Source organism: Felis catus, chromosome A1, assembly GCF_018350175.1.
Source record: "Felis catus isolate Fca126 chromosome A1, F.catus_Fca126_mat1.0, whole genome shotgun sequence".
Classification (NCBI taxonomy): domain Eukaryota; kingdom Metazoa; phylum Chordata; class Mammalia; order Carnivora; family Felidae; genus Felis; species Felis catus.
Genome location: NC_058368.1, coordinates 171676225 through 171693179, shown reverse-complemented (window position 1 = coordinate 171693179; position 16955 = coordinate 171676225). Strand labels below are relative to the sequence as shown.

At 42.8% G+C, this 16955-nt stretch overlaps 1 protein-coding gene across 5 annotated transcripts in view; it reads left to right on the top strand.

The window, feature by feature from the left end:
- The first annotated feature begins 5375 nt into the window (after window positions 1-5375).
- Window positions 5376-16955, top strand: part of EPB41L4A (erythrocyte membrane protein band 4.1 like 4A) — a 248884-nt gene continuing 237304 nt past the window's right edge. For all 5 annotated transcript variants that reach the window (XM_019838062.3, XM_019838060.3, XM_019838064.3 and 2 more), the window contains exon 1: window positions 5376-5793. In XM_019838062.3, the coding sequence (XP_019693621.2) occupies window positions 5695-5793 (99 nt within the window). In that variant the 5' untranslated portion in view covers window positions 5376-5694. The remainder of the gene's footprint in view (window positions 5794-16955) is intronic.

The following is a 16955-nucleotide window of genomic DNA, read 5'->3' as shown; positions in this document are numbered from 1 at the left end:
ATCTTTTCTAATAGCTGCTTGGAATTTTATTAGACACATCCACTAGAATTAATATAACAACTCCCTATTATTGAGCATGTGGATTGTTTAAAGAGAGTTAATATTATAAACATGCTGTGGTAAATCTCTAAATTCCTAGATGTTGAATTTCTGGTTTAAAGTGTACACATATTTAAATTATTGTATTTATGACAGATTGCACTCCAGAGAGCCTGAATCAATTTACAACCCCACCAACAATGTATCAAAGTGCCCTTTTTACCCACTCTTGGCCATCTTGGGATCTCTCTCAATCCAATAGGCAAAGAATGTTAATCGGTTCTTTAAAAAACTAAAAAAAAGGGGTGCCTGGGTGGCGCAGTGGGTTAAGCGTCTGACTTCAGCCAGGTCACGATCTCGCGGTCCGTGAGTTCGAGCCCCACGTCAGGCTCTGGGCTGATGGCTCGGAGCCTGGAGCCTGTTTCTGATTCTGTGTCTCCCTCTCTCTCTGCCCCTCCCCCGTTCATGCTCTGTCTCTCTCTGTCCCAAAATAAGTAAAAAACGTTGAAAAAAAATTAAAAAAAAAAAAAAAGTCCCCAACGGGACTAGACTTATCAACTAGCTTTCCTGCTCCTATTTTTTTTTTTAATAGCATATATATGAACAGTGAAAGGGAAACTAGGGTATTTTCAAAGTGAAAGTTCCAAACCATTCAAACTAAATACAAACCATATCACTGCACTTACCAACAAGGATTAAAAACCACAAAATAAGGATTTTCAGTGAACCCCAAAGAACATTTATATGGAATCACAAAGATGAAGAAACAGATTAGACTGTTGTCTTAGGAGATGACTTCTCTTGAAATGTGGGTAACACCCTTGAGGCATTTCAGTAAATGGGATCTAAGGCTTTAGGAGAAGAGAATGGCTGGTTAGTGACATATATATGAAGTGAGTCAGAAGGCAGGATGGTCTTAAAAACGGGATGTGCCTGAGCACATACTATATTAGAAAGAAAAATGAGCAAGGTGTTCAAATAGAATAGGCAGTATGTCAAAAACTAAAACAGGGATTTTTATCTTCCTTAAAAACTACTCTTTCTGATATAGCCACTTGGCAGGGTCTTCAATACTCTTTTCCTTGACAGGCATTATTTTGATGAATGGGATAGATTGATAGGGAGGTACAGAATGAGACACCCCCTTTGAAAAAATTATTTATAGGTAATTAGGACCAACTTTTATTATTTACTGGAGAGATAAGCTCTAGAGCAGTGGTTCTCAAACCAGCACCATAAGCATCACCTGAGAATCCGTTAAAAATGCAGAGTTTCAGGCCCTACTTCACAGGTACTGGATCTGAAACTCTGGGGGCAGGGCCAGCAATCTGTTTTAATAAGTCTTCCTGGTGATTCTGCTGCATTGCCTTCGGGTAGTTAAGTAATTAAATTATTTACTGTCAGTGTTTTATATGGTGTTTTTTCCTTTTGCAAATCACAGTTAACTTTCTGAAGTTTGGAAAATGTAAAATTAAAAAGGATGATGAAAGACATAGACTGTTTAAAGACATCTTCCTAAAAGGAATATGGTGCTTTAAAAAGAATTCTGTCTGGCATTTTGCAGCGCATGTTTCAGCAAGGGGTGGGAGCTTGCTCCATGTAGAGTGAAATTGCTTTTTCCAGGATGGAAGTTCCTGCAGTCCTTCACAGATGGTCTACATATTTCCATAATATTATATCTACTATGAACTTGTTTGTCATTTGACTCATCTACATAGGCTTATTATGACAAAATGTCATCTTGACCAAAGAAAGTATTTTTCTTAAAAATCTCTGAAAAGAGATCAAAGGCTTTGGCACAAGGCTTTAAATTGGCTGTATTATGTTATGCACATGTTGAAAACTATACTATTTTCCTGGGGAAAAATGTGTTTGAATAGTATCTTGTTAATTTATTTCTTTGGCTAGGCAGAGAAAGTCCTCCTCCAAAATCCTGTGGAAGGTCTATGTACAACTTTTTCAGAAACTGTCAAAGTGTTACCCAGAGTGATTGTACCATCTTAATCTGTACTAGCAGTGTATGAGAATTCAAATTGTTCTGCATCCTTATTGATACTGGTATGGTGGTATGGTAGCCATTCTATAAGGTCTGTAGTGGTGCCTTATGGTGATTTTAATTTACATCTCCTTAATGACGTTGAACATCTTTTCATGTGCTCATTTGCCATTTGTAGATCTTATGATCCAACTAGTCTACTCTTTTTTATCTCAAGAGAAATAAAACCACATGTCCATACAAAGATAGGGATCCTCACTATGGTCTGAACTATGTCCCCTCCAAATATACATGTTGAAGCTCTAACCCCCAATGTGACTATATTTGGAGGTAGGACCTATAATGAAGTAATTAAGGTTAAAAGAGGTCATAAGGGTGGGGCCTTGATATAATAGGTTTAGTGTCCTTATAAGAAGAGACACTGTAGGCTTGTGCTAACTATCATGCTTCCCAACAAAGAGGAGGTCATGTGAGCACCCAGTGGGATGGCAGGCATGTATAAACCAGGAAGAAAGGTTTTATCAGTAAGCAACCATGATGGCACCCTGGTTTTGGACTGCCAGCTTCCATAACTATAAGAAAGTAAGTGTCTGTTGTCTAAGCCACCCAGCCTGTGGCAGTTTGTTATGGTGGCCTGAGCTGACTGGTACAATCCTTATAGCCCCAGGATTTGTAATACTTCTATTATTTCTAATAGTAAAAAACTGAAAAGCACACAAATGAATGGATAAACAAATTGTGGTTTATACATACTAAGGAATACTACTGAGCAATACAAATGAATGAACAGCTGATATATACAACAACAGGGATAAATCTCAATTATGCTGAATGAAAACAGACCAGATTAAAAAAAAAAGCTGGCACTATTATCCTATTTATAGAAAAGTCTAGAAAATGCAGAGAAGCTATACTGGCAGAAAGCAGATCTGTGGTTGCCTGGCAGGTGAGATGTGGTGAGGAATGAGAGAGAAAGATTATAAAGGTACAGGAGGAAACTTTAGGGGTGATGAATACTTTGCTATCTTGATTGTAGCAGTGGTTTCATGTATACATATGTCAAACTTATCAAACTATAAACTTTAAATATATGCAGTTTACTGTATGCCAATTATAGCTCAATAAGGCTGTTTTAAAAAAAGAAAACAACACGTGGGATCTTCCTATTATCTCTAGGACACTCCAATTTTGTGTTAGATTTTTTTTCTTTTCTTCAATCTCTCACAAAGAAATGGAAAAGAAAATGCCTCACTCAGAAAGGGCTGTCATATGTATGAGACTTCACAGCTTTGTACTTTCCCTCCTGAGGGGCCTGGAACAGAATCCTTGTCCCCACCTCAAACCCCCAGCCTTTCCACTACCACTGGTGGTAAAACCAGAACAAAACAAAGTCAAAGGGCATAAAACAGGTAGCAACAAAACTCTAAACTGGAAAACAAGTCATTGCAACTTGGACTTTATCTTTTGTTTTTGCAAGCACAGGTGACCCTATTGGATATTGTGGTAAAGAATGGAAGTCTGTTATGAAGCCTTTCAATCACATTTGGTAATTTATGTCAGGAACGTTCTGTTACAGAAAAGCCTCCTGAGGTAAAGACGCTAAAATTCAAAATAATGTGTTGGCTCATGTCATTGACAGTACAGCCCAAAGTTGGACACAGAATTTGATTAGGAATTCAAAACCTGCTTCAATTTCACAGAAGGCTTGGAAGATACAACAGGGCTTGGTTCTTAGCTTTAGGTAAAATTCGCATTAAACATGAGGGTTTATCTATTGCACTTTGGGGATTGTGGTAATTCATGTTTAGAAGGGGCTGAGATATCAGGAAAGGAGAAGCCTTAGAAGGTCCTTTGTGGAAAATCACTATGGAAGGAAACTCCTTCTAAAGTTGCAAATTGTTCATTTCCATTCTCGGTTTTTTTTTCTTAAAAAAAATTTTTTTTTAAGTTACTAATGTCCTAGGTTTTAAGCAAATTTTGTGAGTTTTGACCACCTAGCTTGTAAGTGGTAGAGGAGGGAACTCAAAACTATGTTTGATGCTAAAGCTCTTGCTCTAACACTCAATATATATAAAGTAGGGAAGTTTTCTGGGAGGCCTACCGTCAACCCCGGCCCACGTCCTCTCGGCTCGCATTAACTCGCTGCTGGTTCCCAGCTGGAGAGCACCGACTGCACCTGCTCCGAAGTCCAGCGGGGCCGGCCTCATCCTGCGCTCAGCCTCGGCTGCTTGTGCACGGACTCGAGGACCCACCAGGGGTCACTGCAGCCTCAGAGCTATTGTGCCCGCCACTCTTGGACACGACCCGCCGTGCGGAGGGCGTGGGACTGGGAGCGCCGAACGCCAGGGTCCGAGCAGAACTGCGCCCGGCCTTCCTAGAGCCAACCTTCCGTCTCCCCGGGAAACGGCTACAGCAATCAGAACCAGGGCTCCGAACAGCTGAGCGGCCGGGGTGGTGCGCGCGGGTTCCGGTGCGGACCTGCCCGCACCTCGTCGTTGGACCACCTCCGCTCCGCCTTCCGCTCTCAGCCGAGACCCCGCCCGGAAGGGGCGCCCCTTCCCGGCCTCTGGGCCCCAGCTTCGTTCCAGGGCTCTCTGCAGACACTCGGGCCCGGCCCAGCTGCACCTGGGCTGCTCCCGCCCCGGGCGCCACCCCTCGCGCAGCCAAGAGAACTTTCCCGGGAGCCGCCGCGGCCTGCGCGCCCAGGGCACACCCCCACCCGCCCGAGAGCGCGTTCCCAGCCTGGGCGCCCGCTTCTCCGCCTGCCGGCGCGCCCGCAAGCCCTCTGACTCCCCAGTTCTCTGAAAATCCCGGAGGAGCAGCGCTCCGCCGCCGCAGCAAAGGCGTTCTCGGAGGGCCAGCTTGAACTTAGGCACACGCAACCCCCCGTGATGAGTTCCACGGTCCCCAGACGGGAGCCGCGTCCCGCCACGAGCTGACTTGCACTCGCCGGTCTTGGTAAGGAGCCCGCTGCCCTTTCCGATACTTCTCGGGGTTCCGGGTGGCCGAGGTAGACTGAGTGACGATCCTCGCCACTGGCCCTGCCGTGGGACTGGGACGTCGCGGGTACCCCTGACACAAAGGAACAGCCGAGTGTTCCCCAGTCGGCGGACCGGACTGGGGGCTGCGGGGTGGGGTCGGAGCTGGAAGTGGGAGCCCTCCGGGGACTCCGCAGGGGAAGGAGGCCGGGTGTCTCGGTAGCACTCCGGCCGGGGACAGGCGGAGGGGGCTGCACAGCTCCCAAGGGCTTCCTCGTCTGGGGAGGGCCCCGAGCTCGCATTCCTCCCTTTTCTTGCTTCTTGCCCCCATTGCCAGACGACTTTTGTCGTCCCCAGGACTGCGGGAGGGGCCGCGGCGCCCCCGCCTTCGGAGGAGCCCGAGCCGCAGGATGCGCGGGGACGCGCCGCCGCCCTCTGTGCTCAGTTCCGCCGGCGCTTCCCCGGCGGCTCCCGGGCGCTGACTCCCGGGCTTCTCCGCCCTCCTTCCCTCCAGCCGGCGCCGGGCGGCTCGTCCGCGCGGCCCTGGACCTCGCCGGGAACCGGTCCCGTCGCCCTGGCCCCGGCGCGGACAATAAATTAATGCCTCGCGCTTGAGGGGAGGGGGCGGCTCGGCGCCTGGGTCGCAGCTTTCTCTCCTGGCTGGAGACGGCCACAGCCAACATGGGCTGCTTCTGCGCTGTTCCAGAAGAATTTTACTGCGAAGTTTTGCTTCTGAATGAATCCAAGTTAACCCTCACCACCCAGCAGCAGGGCATCAAGGTAGGCGCGGGCCGGGGGCGTGTTCCGGGGATCGGCAGCCGGGCGGGCGCGGGGGTCCTAGGCTTTGTCTGAGGGCTGTCACGGGTCTCGGCCGGCGACTGCTCTCTGCGCGGTGGGAAGGAGCCGCAGCTGCCCTGCGCTCAGGTGGAGTGTGGACGTGTCGGGGTGGATTCACTTCGAGTCCCTTCATAAAGGGAAGTAAGTTTCACGTCTCAAAGGGTGTTCGCTCATCGACTCTCAGCTGCAACCCACAGTCCTGCAACTGAGACCCAAACTCTTCCCGGGACCGGTTTCCTCCAAAAGCATCTAAGGCCCCCGTAGCTCCAAAGACGCGCAAACCTGAATATACAGGCTGAATACAGTGTTGAAGGCACGATTTCCCGTGGCTTTGTTGAGGCTTTTTTCTGTTAGTGTCATTGGGGAAGTAATCTAGTTGACTCGCAGAAACACATTTACTGGGTGGCTGTGATTGTGTTCCCTGGGTTTGTAGATGAGTAATGCTACGTTTGGACGGAAGATAATTTCCAGTTCCACAAGCGAACTGGTTTTATCCCCATATTTAAGTAAACATCTCTCAAAGCGACTCGGTAAATAACTTTGCGCCTGTCTGTAGGTCATTAAAATGGAATCACTACTATTAACCTAGAGAACCCAAATAAAAAGGCTGTGGGAGATTGCAGAGATCCACTTCCTTAATTTTGAAGAGTTCTTATGTTTATGGTTGACAACCTGACCGACGCGCCTGCGCGCTTGTTTTGCTCTTGCAACCACGTAGTTACCAAAAGGTGATCGGAATTCGGAACGTTTTGTTTCTCTTTCTCCGTATTTAAATCACGGGAGCTTTTTAAGTAACCTTAGCAGCTGAGTCTGGTGAGGGGCTACCCCCCCCCCCCCATTTTCTCCCACTCTCCATCCTGGTAATGCTGGAGGTCTGAGAAAGAAGTTCAAGCTGCCAGTATCCTCTTCTAGTCTTGTATGTCAGAAGTTAATCCTAATGGCGTAGGCCCTGGTCATTTCCTTGTGTGAATCAGTTTTTACATAGCTTTATGCACGCCAGAGTAACTGTTCCTGGCTAAAAGCTTCAGCTTTGATGTTACCATTCTTGGTGTACAGAATTCTAATTTCACAGGTGTCGTTCTTCTGCTGGAGATGGGGGCGGGGGCAAAAATGATCAATTAAAGTCACAAGATAAAGTTAACCCTTCCTTTAGGAAATTGTTTTGAGCAGTTGTTTTCCAGTAATTATAAAAAGCAAAAGTCAATCAGATTCTCGTTTGGTGTTTCCTTTAAAAGCCAGGAAAAGACTCTTGGAAAAGGGTGTTTCATATTTTATATTTTCACCTTTTGCTTTGTGTTCCACCCCCATGAAATCAGGAAAAGAACTTTCCAAGATGATGTAACATTCTTTGGTGTACTGTGCAAATAGGCAAAAATAAAAAAAAAACCCATAAATTTTTGATAATACATAGATTCTCTTTGGCTTGGGGAAAGAAACCATTAGAAAAAGATAACGGATGATCTGATACTAAACCAACAAAGAAATCTTTCTGAAGTGCAAAGTCTATAAAGTCATCTGGAGTGTGAGCTTCCTATTTAATCATGAAAGCCATATCCCTGTCAGCTGTGGAGCATGTACATTATTCTGTCAAGAGAGCAGCCAAGACTCAGGATCAAATGGAATAATTTTGTCAAAGAAACATGAATAAAAAATCCTGATCCATAATTGCTTTTTATAACCTGATGGTGCTTATCTTGTTTTACAAATATGTTGAAAATTGGTGAGTGATTCAAAGGCAATAGCAACTTTATAATGCTGTAATTTTGGATATGTGCCATTTAACTAAACAATAATTTAAGCAGGCTTTTGTTGGAAGTAATCATTTTGCAACAGGCTTGGCCTCTTTCAGTGTCACAAAAGCATGCCACAATTATTTTGATGGCCATATGTGTAACACAGATGTTGTCTGCTGAAGTTAACCACATTATCTGTAACTACCAGGCTACCATGAAATGCATGTGTTAAGCACCTATCTACTTGTGGTATGTACTAAATTAAACACATATGTGTATTTATAAATGGAATAATGTACGAACAGCATCTCACGTGTAGATGGTATTCAAACGTTGAATGGATATGTGTATATTATTATTCTGTACATCGCGTTTTCTTTTTAACTCCTTTAGTTATGAGTGAAACAGTAAACTAAAATGTAAATGAAATAGCCAATAACTATAATGGTGTTTCCCCTTGGAAAAGTACATTTGAAAACTTTTATTATCATTAAAGTCAAAATTAAGCATATGACATCAATTAGCCCATTTCCCTCCTGAAATTAAAATAGAAAAATCTTTTTGTTTTTAAAAAGTATTTTCTAACATTTTGAGATGACCCTTTTTCATGTTCTATCTCAAATGAAATAAAGACCATTAATTTTGCATTAAAATTACCAATTTCATTCCTTCATGGAAGGTATTTTACTGATTATTAAATAGTCACTTAAGAATTTGCTTGTATTGCTGTTATAATAATGTATTGTGAGTTTAAAAAAAGATTAATTATAGTAAATTTAAGTAGAAGAAATAGAGAAGCGTGGTAAAACATATTTTCTGTGTGCCATTTTGAAAAACACTTTCTGGATTTGTTTAAGCGCCACATTACAAAGTTAGTTATGAAGTGATTTTCTGCAACTTAGATCAAAGTCTTTCATCAACAAGAAAAAAAATTGATGTGTTTGTTCCCATGGAAAGGCACTTCAGCCTTGAGACGATGGTTACACGTCTTCTATGTCAAGATGAATAGCAACTAAATGGAAAATAATTTTCTATTAAAAAAACATATATTTGTATTCATATTCATACTAACATTATGGAGAAATTTGCTTCTTTTTTTTTTTTTTAGAGGCAACCTCACCTTGACAAGCTGGAAGTTTTTGGCATGCAGTTTGAGCCCTATCTAAGATTTATAAGAATCTTATAAATAAGGTTTATATAAACTGAAAGCTATTGGTGGTGTGTTGACCCCCACACAATAGCTTTTAGCTATTTGTTCTATGCTGCTATCTCTGTTGTTTATTTAAGTAAGCATTTCTGCTGTGGTTGGTCTTTTGGTTTTTTTGAGCAATGTTTGCTCAGGGAAACTTTTGTTACGTCCTTTGTTGCTCTCTGTGCTGGGGGAAGTAAGGATCTTTCTTTTTGTTGTCTGAGAGAGCAAAATTTGTGGCTCAAACTACTGGTGTAAGTTGACATTTGATTAGCAAAAGATTTTCAGGGAAAAACAAATCACAAGGTTTTATTAGAAATTTAGTCCTCAAAGTTGCTGCTACAAATATGAACTGGATTAATATTTTTGTTTCAGGGAGGCTGTTGTGCTCTAAGCAGTAATGTAATAAACACTGAGGTGCTCATTTTTCCCTTGTTGTATTTGACTAAATTAATGAAACCAATATGACAGCAAGATGGAAATTCCATTAACTTTTTAAAAGGCATTATTGAGATACACAATTTCACACATTTGAAGGGTACAGTTTACCCATTAACTTTTAAATGAAGTTACTTCCTAATCATCCTGAGGTTTCTGAGGGAATATTGTGAGTCAGTTTTGATGCTTCAATCAGAAACTTCCTAATAAACTAGAAAAACAGAAAGTGGAGACTTAAATTATATGCATCTCAGTTACCGAGAATTATAATTTTTCCTCCATTTGGACTGGTGAGGAAAACGCCTAAGAAGATTAAGGAAGACAGTGAAAAGCAGTAGTGTTTCATAAATCATATTAAGTGTATAGGTGAATACCTGTATCTTTTAACATCAGCCTCATAAGATACAGAGTCAGGGACCTGATAAACGTAAGATGAAGCAAGTCATCGTACACCAACATTACTGTTAATGTGAGATTGGCTGTGGGTCTTGATTGGTTGGTAAATTAGATGTGACTGGGTTAGATGTAGCCGTCACTGACACTGCGTCTTCATTTCTGAAATTCAAATAGAATGTCCATGTTGTGTCTGTTTAAGATGGACTCCTATATTAATCCTCCTTCACAAATTCTTTTTTGTTTTTAAAATTATTCAAACTGTTTTCAGCTTTACTAAGGTATAATTGACAAATGAAATTAAAGCGTACAACATGATTTTGTAGAATATAAGTTGTGCAAGGATTCCCACCATCCCACCACTGAGGTAATTCACATAAATTACCTTTTTGTTATTGTTGAGAGTACATAAGTTCTGCTTTCTTAGCAAATTGCATTTCTACAATACAGCCTTATCAAGATCCCCAAACTGTAAATGCTCTCGCAGCTAATGGCTGTCCTTCTCCAAGTGCTTCTAATTTCCTTGTTTTTTGGTGGACCACACTTTTTTTTTTTAGTCCTGTTAATATAATTTTTCTTGAATTCTGTAATGCTAAACTTGAACTGACTTTGAACTAAACTTCAACTAATGCAGAGCTGTTAGGGGGCGCCTGGGTGGCTCAGTTGTAGGAACATGCGACTCTTGATCTTGGGGTCATGAGTTCAAGCCCCAAGTTGGACATAGTCTACTAACAATAATGATAATGATAATGATGATGATAATAATACAGAGCTGTTGTTGCTCTTGAGCATGGGTGGTGTGTTCATCCATTTGGGCTGCTATAACCCATACTGTAGACTGGGTGGCTTATAAACAAAAGAAATTTATTTCTCATAGTCCAGCATGGTCAGGTGAGGGCCTTTTTCTGGGTGAAAACCTTCTTGTGTACCCTCGCATGGCAGAAGGTGTTGTGGAGCTTTTTTGGCCCTCTTCTGTAAGAGCAGTAATCTTGAACGCCCCAGCTCCTAATGCCTTGGGGGTTAGGTTTCCAACATAATGGATTTTAGGGGCACACAAACATTCTGACCATAGTAGGTGGTGATAAAGTTAAATCTAAATAGTAGAGACAGAGGTCCAGACTCTTCTTTTGATCAGCCAGATGGACAGTAGTTTGTTATTTTTATTAAGACACTTACAAAGAAAGTGGGAAACTCTTCTCTGATGGTTTGTGTCAAGTTGTATCTCAGTGTAGGGCTAGACAATTCTTTGTTGTGGGAGGTTTTCCTGTCCATTGTGGGATAACTGTGTTCCTAGCCTCTACCCACGAGATGCCTGTAGCACCTCTTGCCCATTTGCGACAACCAAAAATATCCCCAGCTGTTACCAAATGTCTCCTGAGGGGCAAAAGACATAAATTCCAAACTGCGTTGTTTGCGTTAGCACCCTACCTTATCTAGACCTTTAGCAGTTCTGAATGCCTACCCAAATGACTTGGTCTGTGGGTACACGGAAATGTTCCCTTTCCCAAGTGTACCAGACTCTTGTGCCTTTTTAGGCACTGGATTCCTGCTGAGTGGTGTACCCTTTTACCTTTCCCTAAGTACACACTCCTCTGGATTCATCCTTTAAGACTTGAATCAAGTGTCCTACTTGCCAGGAAGCCTTCAACCCAGGCTGACCAGGCAAACTTAAGTGCTAGTCCTGGCCTCACATACGCCCTGTAATAGCACTTAGCGCCTTGCAAGCATTATTTCTGGATACATCTGTCTCCTCCGGTAGCCTGTGAGCCCCTACCTGTGGTCCCCTAGCAGCTAGAGCTACACACCTCATGCAATAGATGCTTATTAACTGTCGTTTGAATAGAGAGTTGAAAGGAGTGATGTTACAGCTGGAACAGGGCACATTGAAAATCTTATGGATAATGAGGTTCCTTTGCCATTTTATTTCTACTAGAAAGGGTCTCAGAATAAAGTAAACCTCACTGTGAAAAGTCTGTTGCCAAGATACTCTAATTTTTATATTGATAATGGGTGGAAAATGAGATGGTGCTGTGGACTGAATGTATGCAGCACACCGAACAGCTGATGAGCGGCTTTTTCAGAAAACCCGAATCATACCTTTTTTGTATCATAGAGGTTAGTATTCCGTCTTTCCGTCTCTCTCTTTCTTTATTTCTAAAATAAAGAAACTTTCCACTTAGAACTTGAGTCTTTTGGAAGAGGGGCATGTTTCGAGAGTGGAAGATAGATTCTCACACATTAGTTACTTTTTCTTGTCTCCTATTCTGTACACCACGTGAGGACATAGTCCGTTGGTTTCACGGTGTGGGTTTACACAATCTGGGGCCATTGTGTAATTTTTAATCTTGCCATGCCACCCATTTTACTCTTGAAGCTGCGTAAACCTCATCTGACACTGCTGTAAGGCTTACTGGCACAGACAGTGTCAAAAGTTAAATATTATGTTTTTAAAATGTTTCATTTATTTGAGAGAGAGAGACAGAGAGAGAGAGAGAGAGAGAGCGAGAGAGAGAGAGAGAGAGAGAGAGAGAGAGAGAGAGTATAAGTAGGGGAGGGGCAGAGGGAGAGAGAGAGAATCCCAAGCAGGCTCCATGGGCAGAGCTCGATGCGGGGCTCAATGTCATGAACCGTGAGATCATGACCTGAGTCAAAATCAAGAGTCAGACACCCAAATGACTAAGCCTACCCAGGTGCCTCAAATACTGGGTTTTTATGACAAATAAGTTTTCAATTCCTATGCACAGTGTATTTTTCTGCAGACCAGATATAAACACGACAAGTCAGAGGTCAGATTTACCATGCCTCTCCAGCTTCTCTGGGATTGACTGCTCTGTCTGAGCTGTCTGCAATATTTCAGCCTCAGTGCTCCTCATCAGCCTGCTTTGGGTTGTAATGAGTAACTGCCATTTTCTTCTGCATCACAAGATGTGTTTCTAAGTTTCATGTATTAAGATTGACCAGGCATCACTTGTTTAGGTATAGCCTAGGTGCGTTAAGGTCAGGAACCAGCCTGTTTAGTGTATGACTTGAAAAGCCTGTTAACTACATTTTGGTGAGTCTGTACCATTCTAAAAAATGTGGATTGCATTCTTGCATCCTCTGAGCCATGTATGTAGTTCTTGTTTGTTTGTTTAAGTGGAACAGCCACTGTTCCTTAGTGCTGCCTACTGTTAATCCATTACTCTAGCTAAACATTTTGCTTAGGAGATTCCCCAAAGGCTGAGATGGCTCCCCCAGAGGCTTTCCGAATAATAATCCTGAAGACATGAAAGGGCCTAGCAGTGGCTTCCAAATGTGTGAGAAGTTTGTTTTTAAGGGTATTGAGATGCCAAGAGGAAGTTAGGACAAGGGAGATGGTGGCAGGCAAGGAAAACCAAGAGGTGCTGAGTGCTAGCCCCCATGGACAATAACCAAAAGGTCAGATAGTGGGGGAGGAATTAGCCGACCAAGACTGAAGACAGAACCAAATGTAGCAACAGACTATTTAGAAATGACATGTGTAAGAACATGAGAAAGCACAGTTTATGATGCCAGGGGTTCCCGGCATTGTGGGGATGGTGTCCCAGAATACAGCTTTCCAGACAAACAGTGGCCCGAGAGAGGGTCAGATTCCTGGGCTAGCCTAACAAAGACTGTTTGAGTTTTGGGTCCCACCTTGGTCTTCATTCAGAGCTGAGTTTGAGAGGCAGTCTTGGAGCCTCTGTCACCTTAACTATCACTTGTCAAAACTGGTTTTTCTCTACCATACTTAATGATCCCAATGTAGTCATGGCCCTCATGTGTCACACATGAATCAGGCTTCTAACCTGGATGCTGTGTGACCACCTTCAGCCTCTCCCGTCTCACCACCCCCATCCCGTGTTCAAACCCTGCTCTGCTTGACTCTTCCCTGGAACTAGGCTCTGCTTCCTCATCTGTAAGTTGGGGGGCATGATAGCTGCTGGATGACTGTAGAATTTGAGAAAAAAATTTAGGCACATAGGATTAAAAGGTGCTCAATAAATGATAGTTATTATTATGCACTATTATTTGCTAATAAATTTCTTTGTGAATTCCAGTTTGTGATATCTAACCCCTTGTTCCTGCCCAAAGTGATGCTGTCTCTCTGAGGGGGTGGGTGGGTGTTAGAAATTGGGGAATAGGGTGGTTGATATTCATATATACAAGTGATCTGTCAGATCTCTTTCGCCTCACATTGCCTCGGCTACCACTGGAAGGCTGAAACTCTACATCTGTACCCCTAGGCCAGACTTCCTTCCTCTCACCTGAATTTTACTTCTGATTGCCCACTCGGTATCACACAAGATGCTTAAGCCCATCATCACTACCCCTCTGCTCCCTCTAGTCCTGCTCCTTCTGTGCTGCCTAGTTTGATGAATGAGACCACACTTGGTCTTTACCAGTTAAAATGCTTTGGTTTATAGTTACAGAGATCCAACTGCAAACAGCTTTAATATGAGGAAGTTTGTTTGCTCACCTATCAGGGACTCTGGGGACAAGGATAGGAGTTGAGGGTGGGTTGATGACATCAAGGCCCCAGCTTCTCTCCATCTCTTCTGTGCTCTGACATCTTGGGAGGGTGTCATCAGCAGGGGGTAGCAGACGTTTGTGGAGGTGATAATCGTACGTGGCAGTATGTGAGATAGGAGTAGAGATGGCCTATTTTTTAGGAGAGAAGACCCTTCCTCCAGAAGTCCCTCAGCAGACTTCCCCTTGTGCCTTTTAGCAGAAGGAGTCTTGTGGTCATTCTTGAGCCATAATGGCAACGGGATCACCTTTGGAGTGCCGTGTCCTCCATGGGGCTGGGTAGGGGTGGAATCAGTTTCCCTGAGGCAAGTGACCTCGTGGGGGAGAGGCCCAGTCAGGAAGGAAGGAGGGAGTTGTGGGTGTTGTTGGCCATGACAGTGTTCACTCGATCCCTTGGGTCAGGATTCTGGCACACATGCTCTCCTTAAATTTCCACATCCGTCCAGGCGTTGGAATTCCCAACTCCTGAACATCTTCCGGATTTGTTTCTCCTCCTCACATTACTCCTGCCGTGGTTTAGACCTGTCTCAGGTGTCAGCTGGACAGTTGCAGTAGCCTTCTCACCACTGCCCTTGTCTCTAGCACTAACTCCTTGTGATTACCTATAGGGTGGTCTTTCTCATCTCGACCCCTACAGCTCAGGTTTAAATTCCTTCATGGTGGCCGCAGGGCGGCATTCCTGCCCTTTAGTGATCGGACTCACCTCCCTCTGTTCTTTCTCCCACCTTTTCCTTATACCTATTTTGTATTGTAGCCAGACTGAGATGCTTCCAAGTCTGAATGCTCCACATTCTCCCTTGCCTGTGTCTTTTTCTCAGCCTGTAAAGCCCCACCCAGCTTCCTCTTGTTTGATTGAAGTCCCAGCCCTCAATGAACTGTGACCTTTTCTGAAGACTTCTCCTTGGTGTAGCACAGGAGAGGCCCTCTTCTGATCCTGATCAAGCCTGCATTTCGTTGCAGCAGTTCCTCTGCTGTCCTGTCCACCTCACCCTGGGAGGAATATAGTAAGGTGAAGAGAGCATGGGCTTTGTCTAGGTAGATGTGGCTTCGGGTCTCCCTCCCATTTGTTCAAGCTATGAACTTGGCCAGTCATTTACCCTCTCTGAGTCTGCTTCCTCATCTGAAAATTAGGGTAGGCCTTCCACCTTATCCTGAGATACTGCATGTATAACCCTTAGTTCCGTGCTAAGATGAGTGGTAGCTGTTGTATTAGAGATGGAAAGCCTTGAGGGAGAGGACTAAGTCTTTTTTATGGGATATCTCCAGTCAAGCCCAGTTCCTAAGGAGTAGTAGATATCCACGAGTTAATCTGAATAAGAAAAGATACCTCTAGATTGACATAAATGAATGAACCTGAGGAAGCAAAGGCATCTTTCTACTCTTTACTGCCCAGGTTCCCTGGGTACAAATAGTGCACCTGCTTGAGTGCTTAATTTCTTAATTTAAGTTTTTAAAAACAGTTTTAAGATATAAGCCACACACTATACAATTCATCTATTTAAAGTGTGCAATTCATATATCCACAGAGTTGTGCAACCATTACCGCAATTTTAGAACATTTCATCACTCCAGAAAGAAACCTCATACCTAGTAGCAGTCCACTCCATATGTCTTTCTAACCTTCCCACCCACACCCCCCTAGCTAGGCAACCACTAATCTTTCTGTCTATATAGATTTTCACACTCTGGACATTTCATAGAAATGGGTTCATGTAGTATGTTGTCTTTTGTGACTGGCTCCTTCACTTTGCATAATGCTTTCAAGGTTCATTCCTAATGTATCAGTATTTCATGTCATTTTATTGCTGAATAATATTCTACTGTATGGATATGCTTTATTTATCCATCCAATAGTTGATGGACTTTGGCTAGTATAATAATGTTGCTGAGAAGATTCATGTTCAAGTTTTTATGTGGACATAGGTTTTAATTTCTCTCGGATGTATACCTAGGAATTGATGGGTGTAACATTTGTGAGGAACTGCCAAACTGTTTTCCATAATGGTTGTGTCATTTTACATTCCTACCAACGTGTAAGGTTCCCAATTTCTCCACATTCTCACCAACACTTGTTATAATATGTATTTTTGACTGTAACTATCCTGTTGTGTGTAAAGTGTTATCTCATTGTGGTTTTGATTTGTATTTTCCTGATAAATAATGAAGTTGGGCATCTTTTAATGTGCTTATTGACCATTTGTATATCTTCTTTGGAGAGATGTTTATTCTTTGCCAAATTTTGAAATTGGGTTGTCTTTTTAACATTGAGTATAAAAGTTTTTTTTTTTAAGGGTTGTATATGTCCTTTATACAAGTCTCTTATCAGATATTTAATTTAGAAATGTTTTCTCTCATTCTGTGGGTTTTTGTTTTGCTTTCTTCACAGTGTCCTTTCATGTACAAGAAGTTTTAATTTTGATGGAGCCCAGTTTATTTTTTCTTTTGTTCCTTGTGCTTTTGGAGTCATATCTGAGAAATTGTCACCTAACACAAGGTCATGAAGATTTACTCCTATGTTTTCTGCTAAGGGTTTTATAGCCTTGTTCTTACATTTAGGTCCATGATTCATAGATATAGATAGATCTGTGGGTATCCAGTTGTCCTAGCTTGTTTTTGGAAAGATTATTTTTTCTTACTGAATTGTCTTGGTACTATTACCAAAAAATCAATTGACAATAAACGTGGAGATTAATTTCTGGACTGTCAATTCTGTTCCATTGATTTACATGCCTATTTTTATGCATCTTTTATTAGTTCCTTGGTAAGGTAGGTGCTTGTCATTTATCAAAGAAACACTCCAGGTTAAAGCAAATTTGAGGACCGAC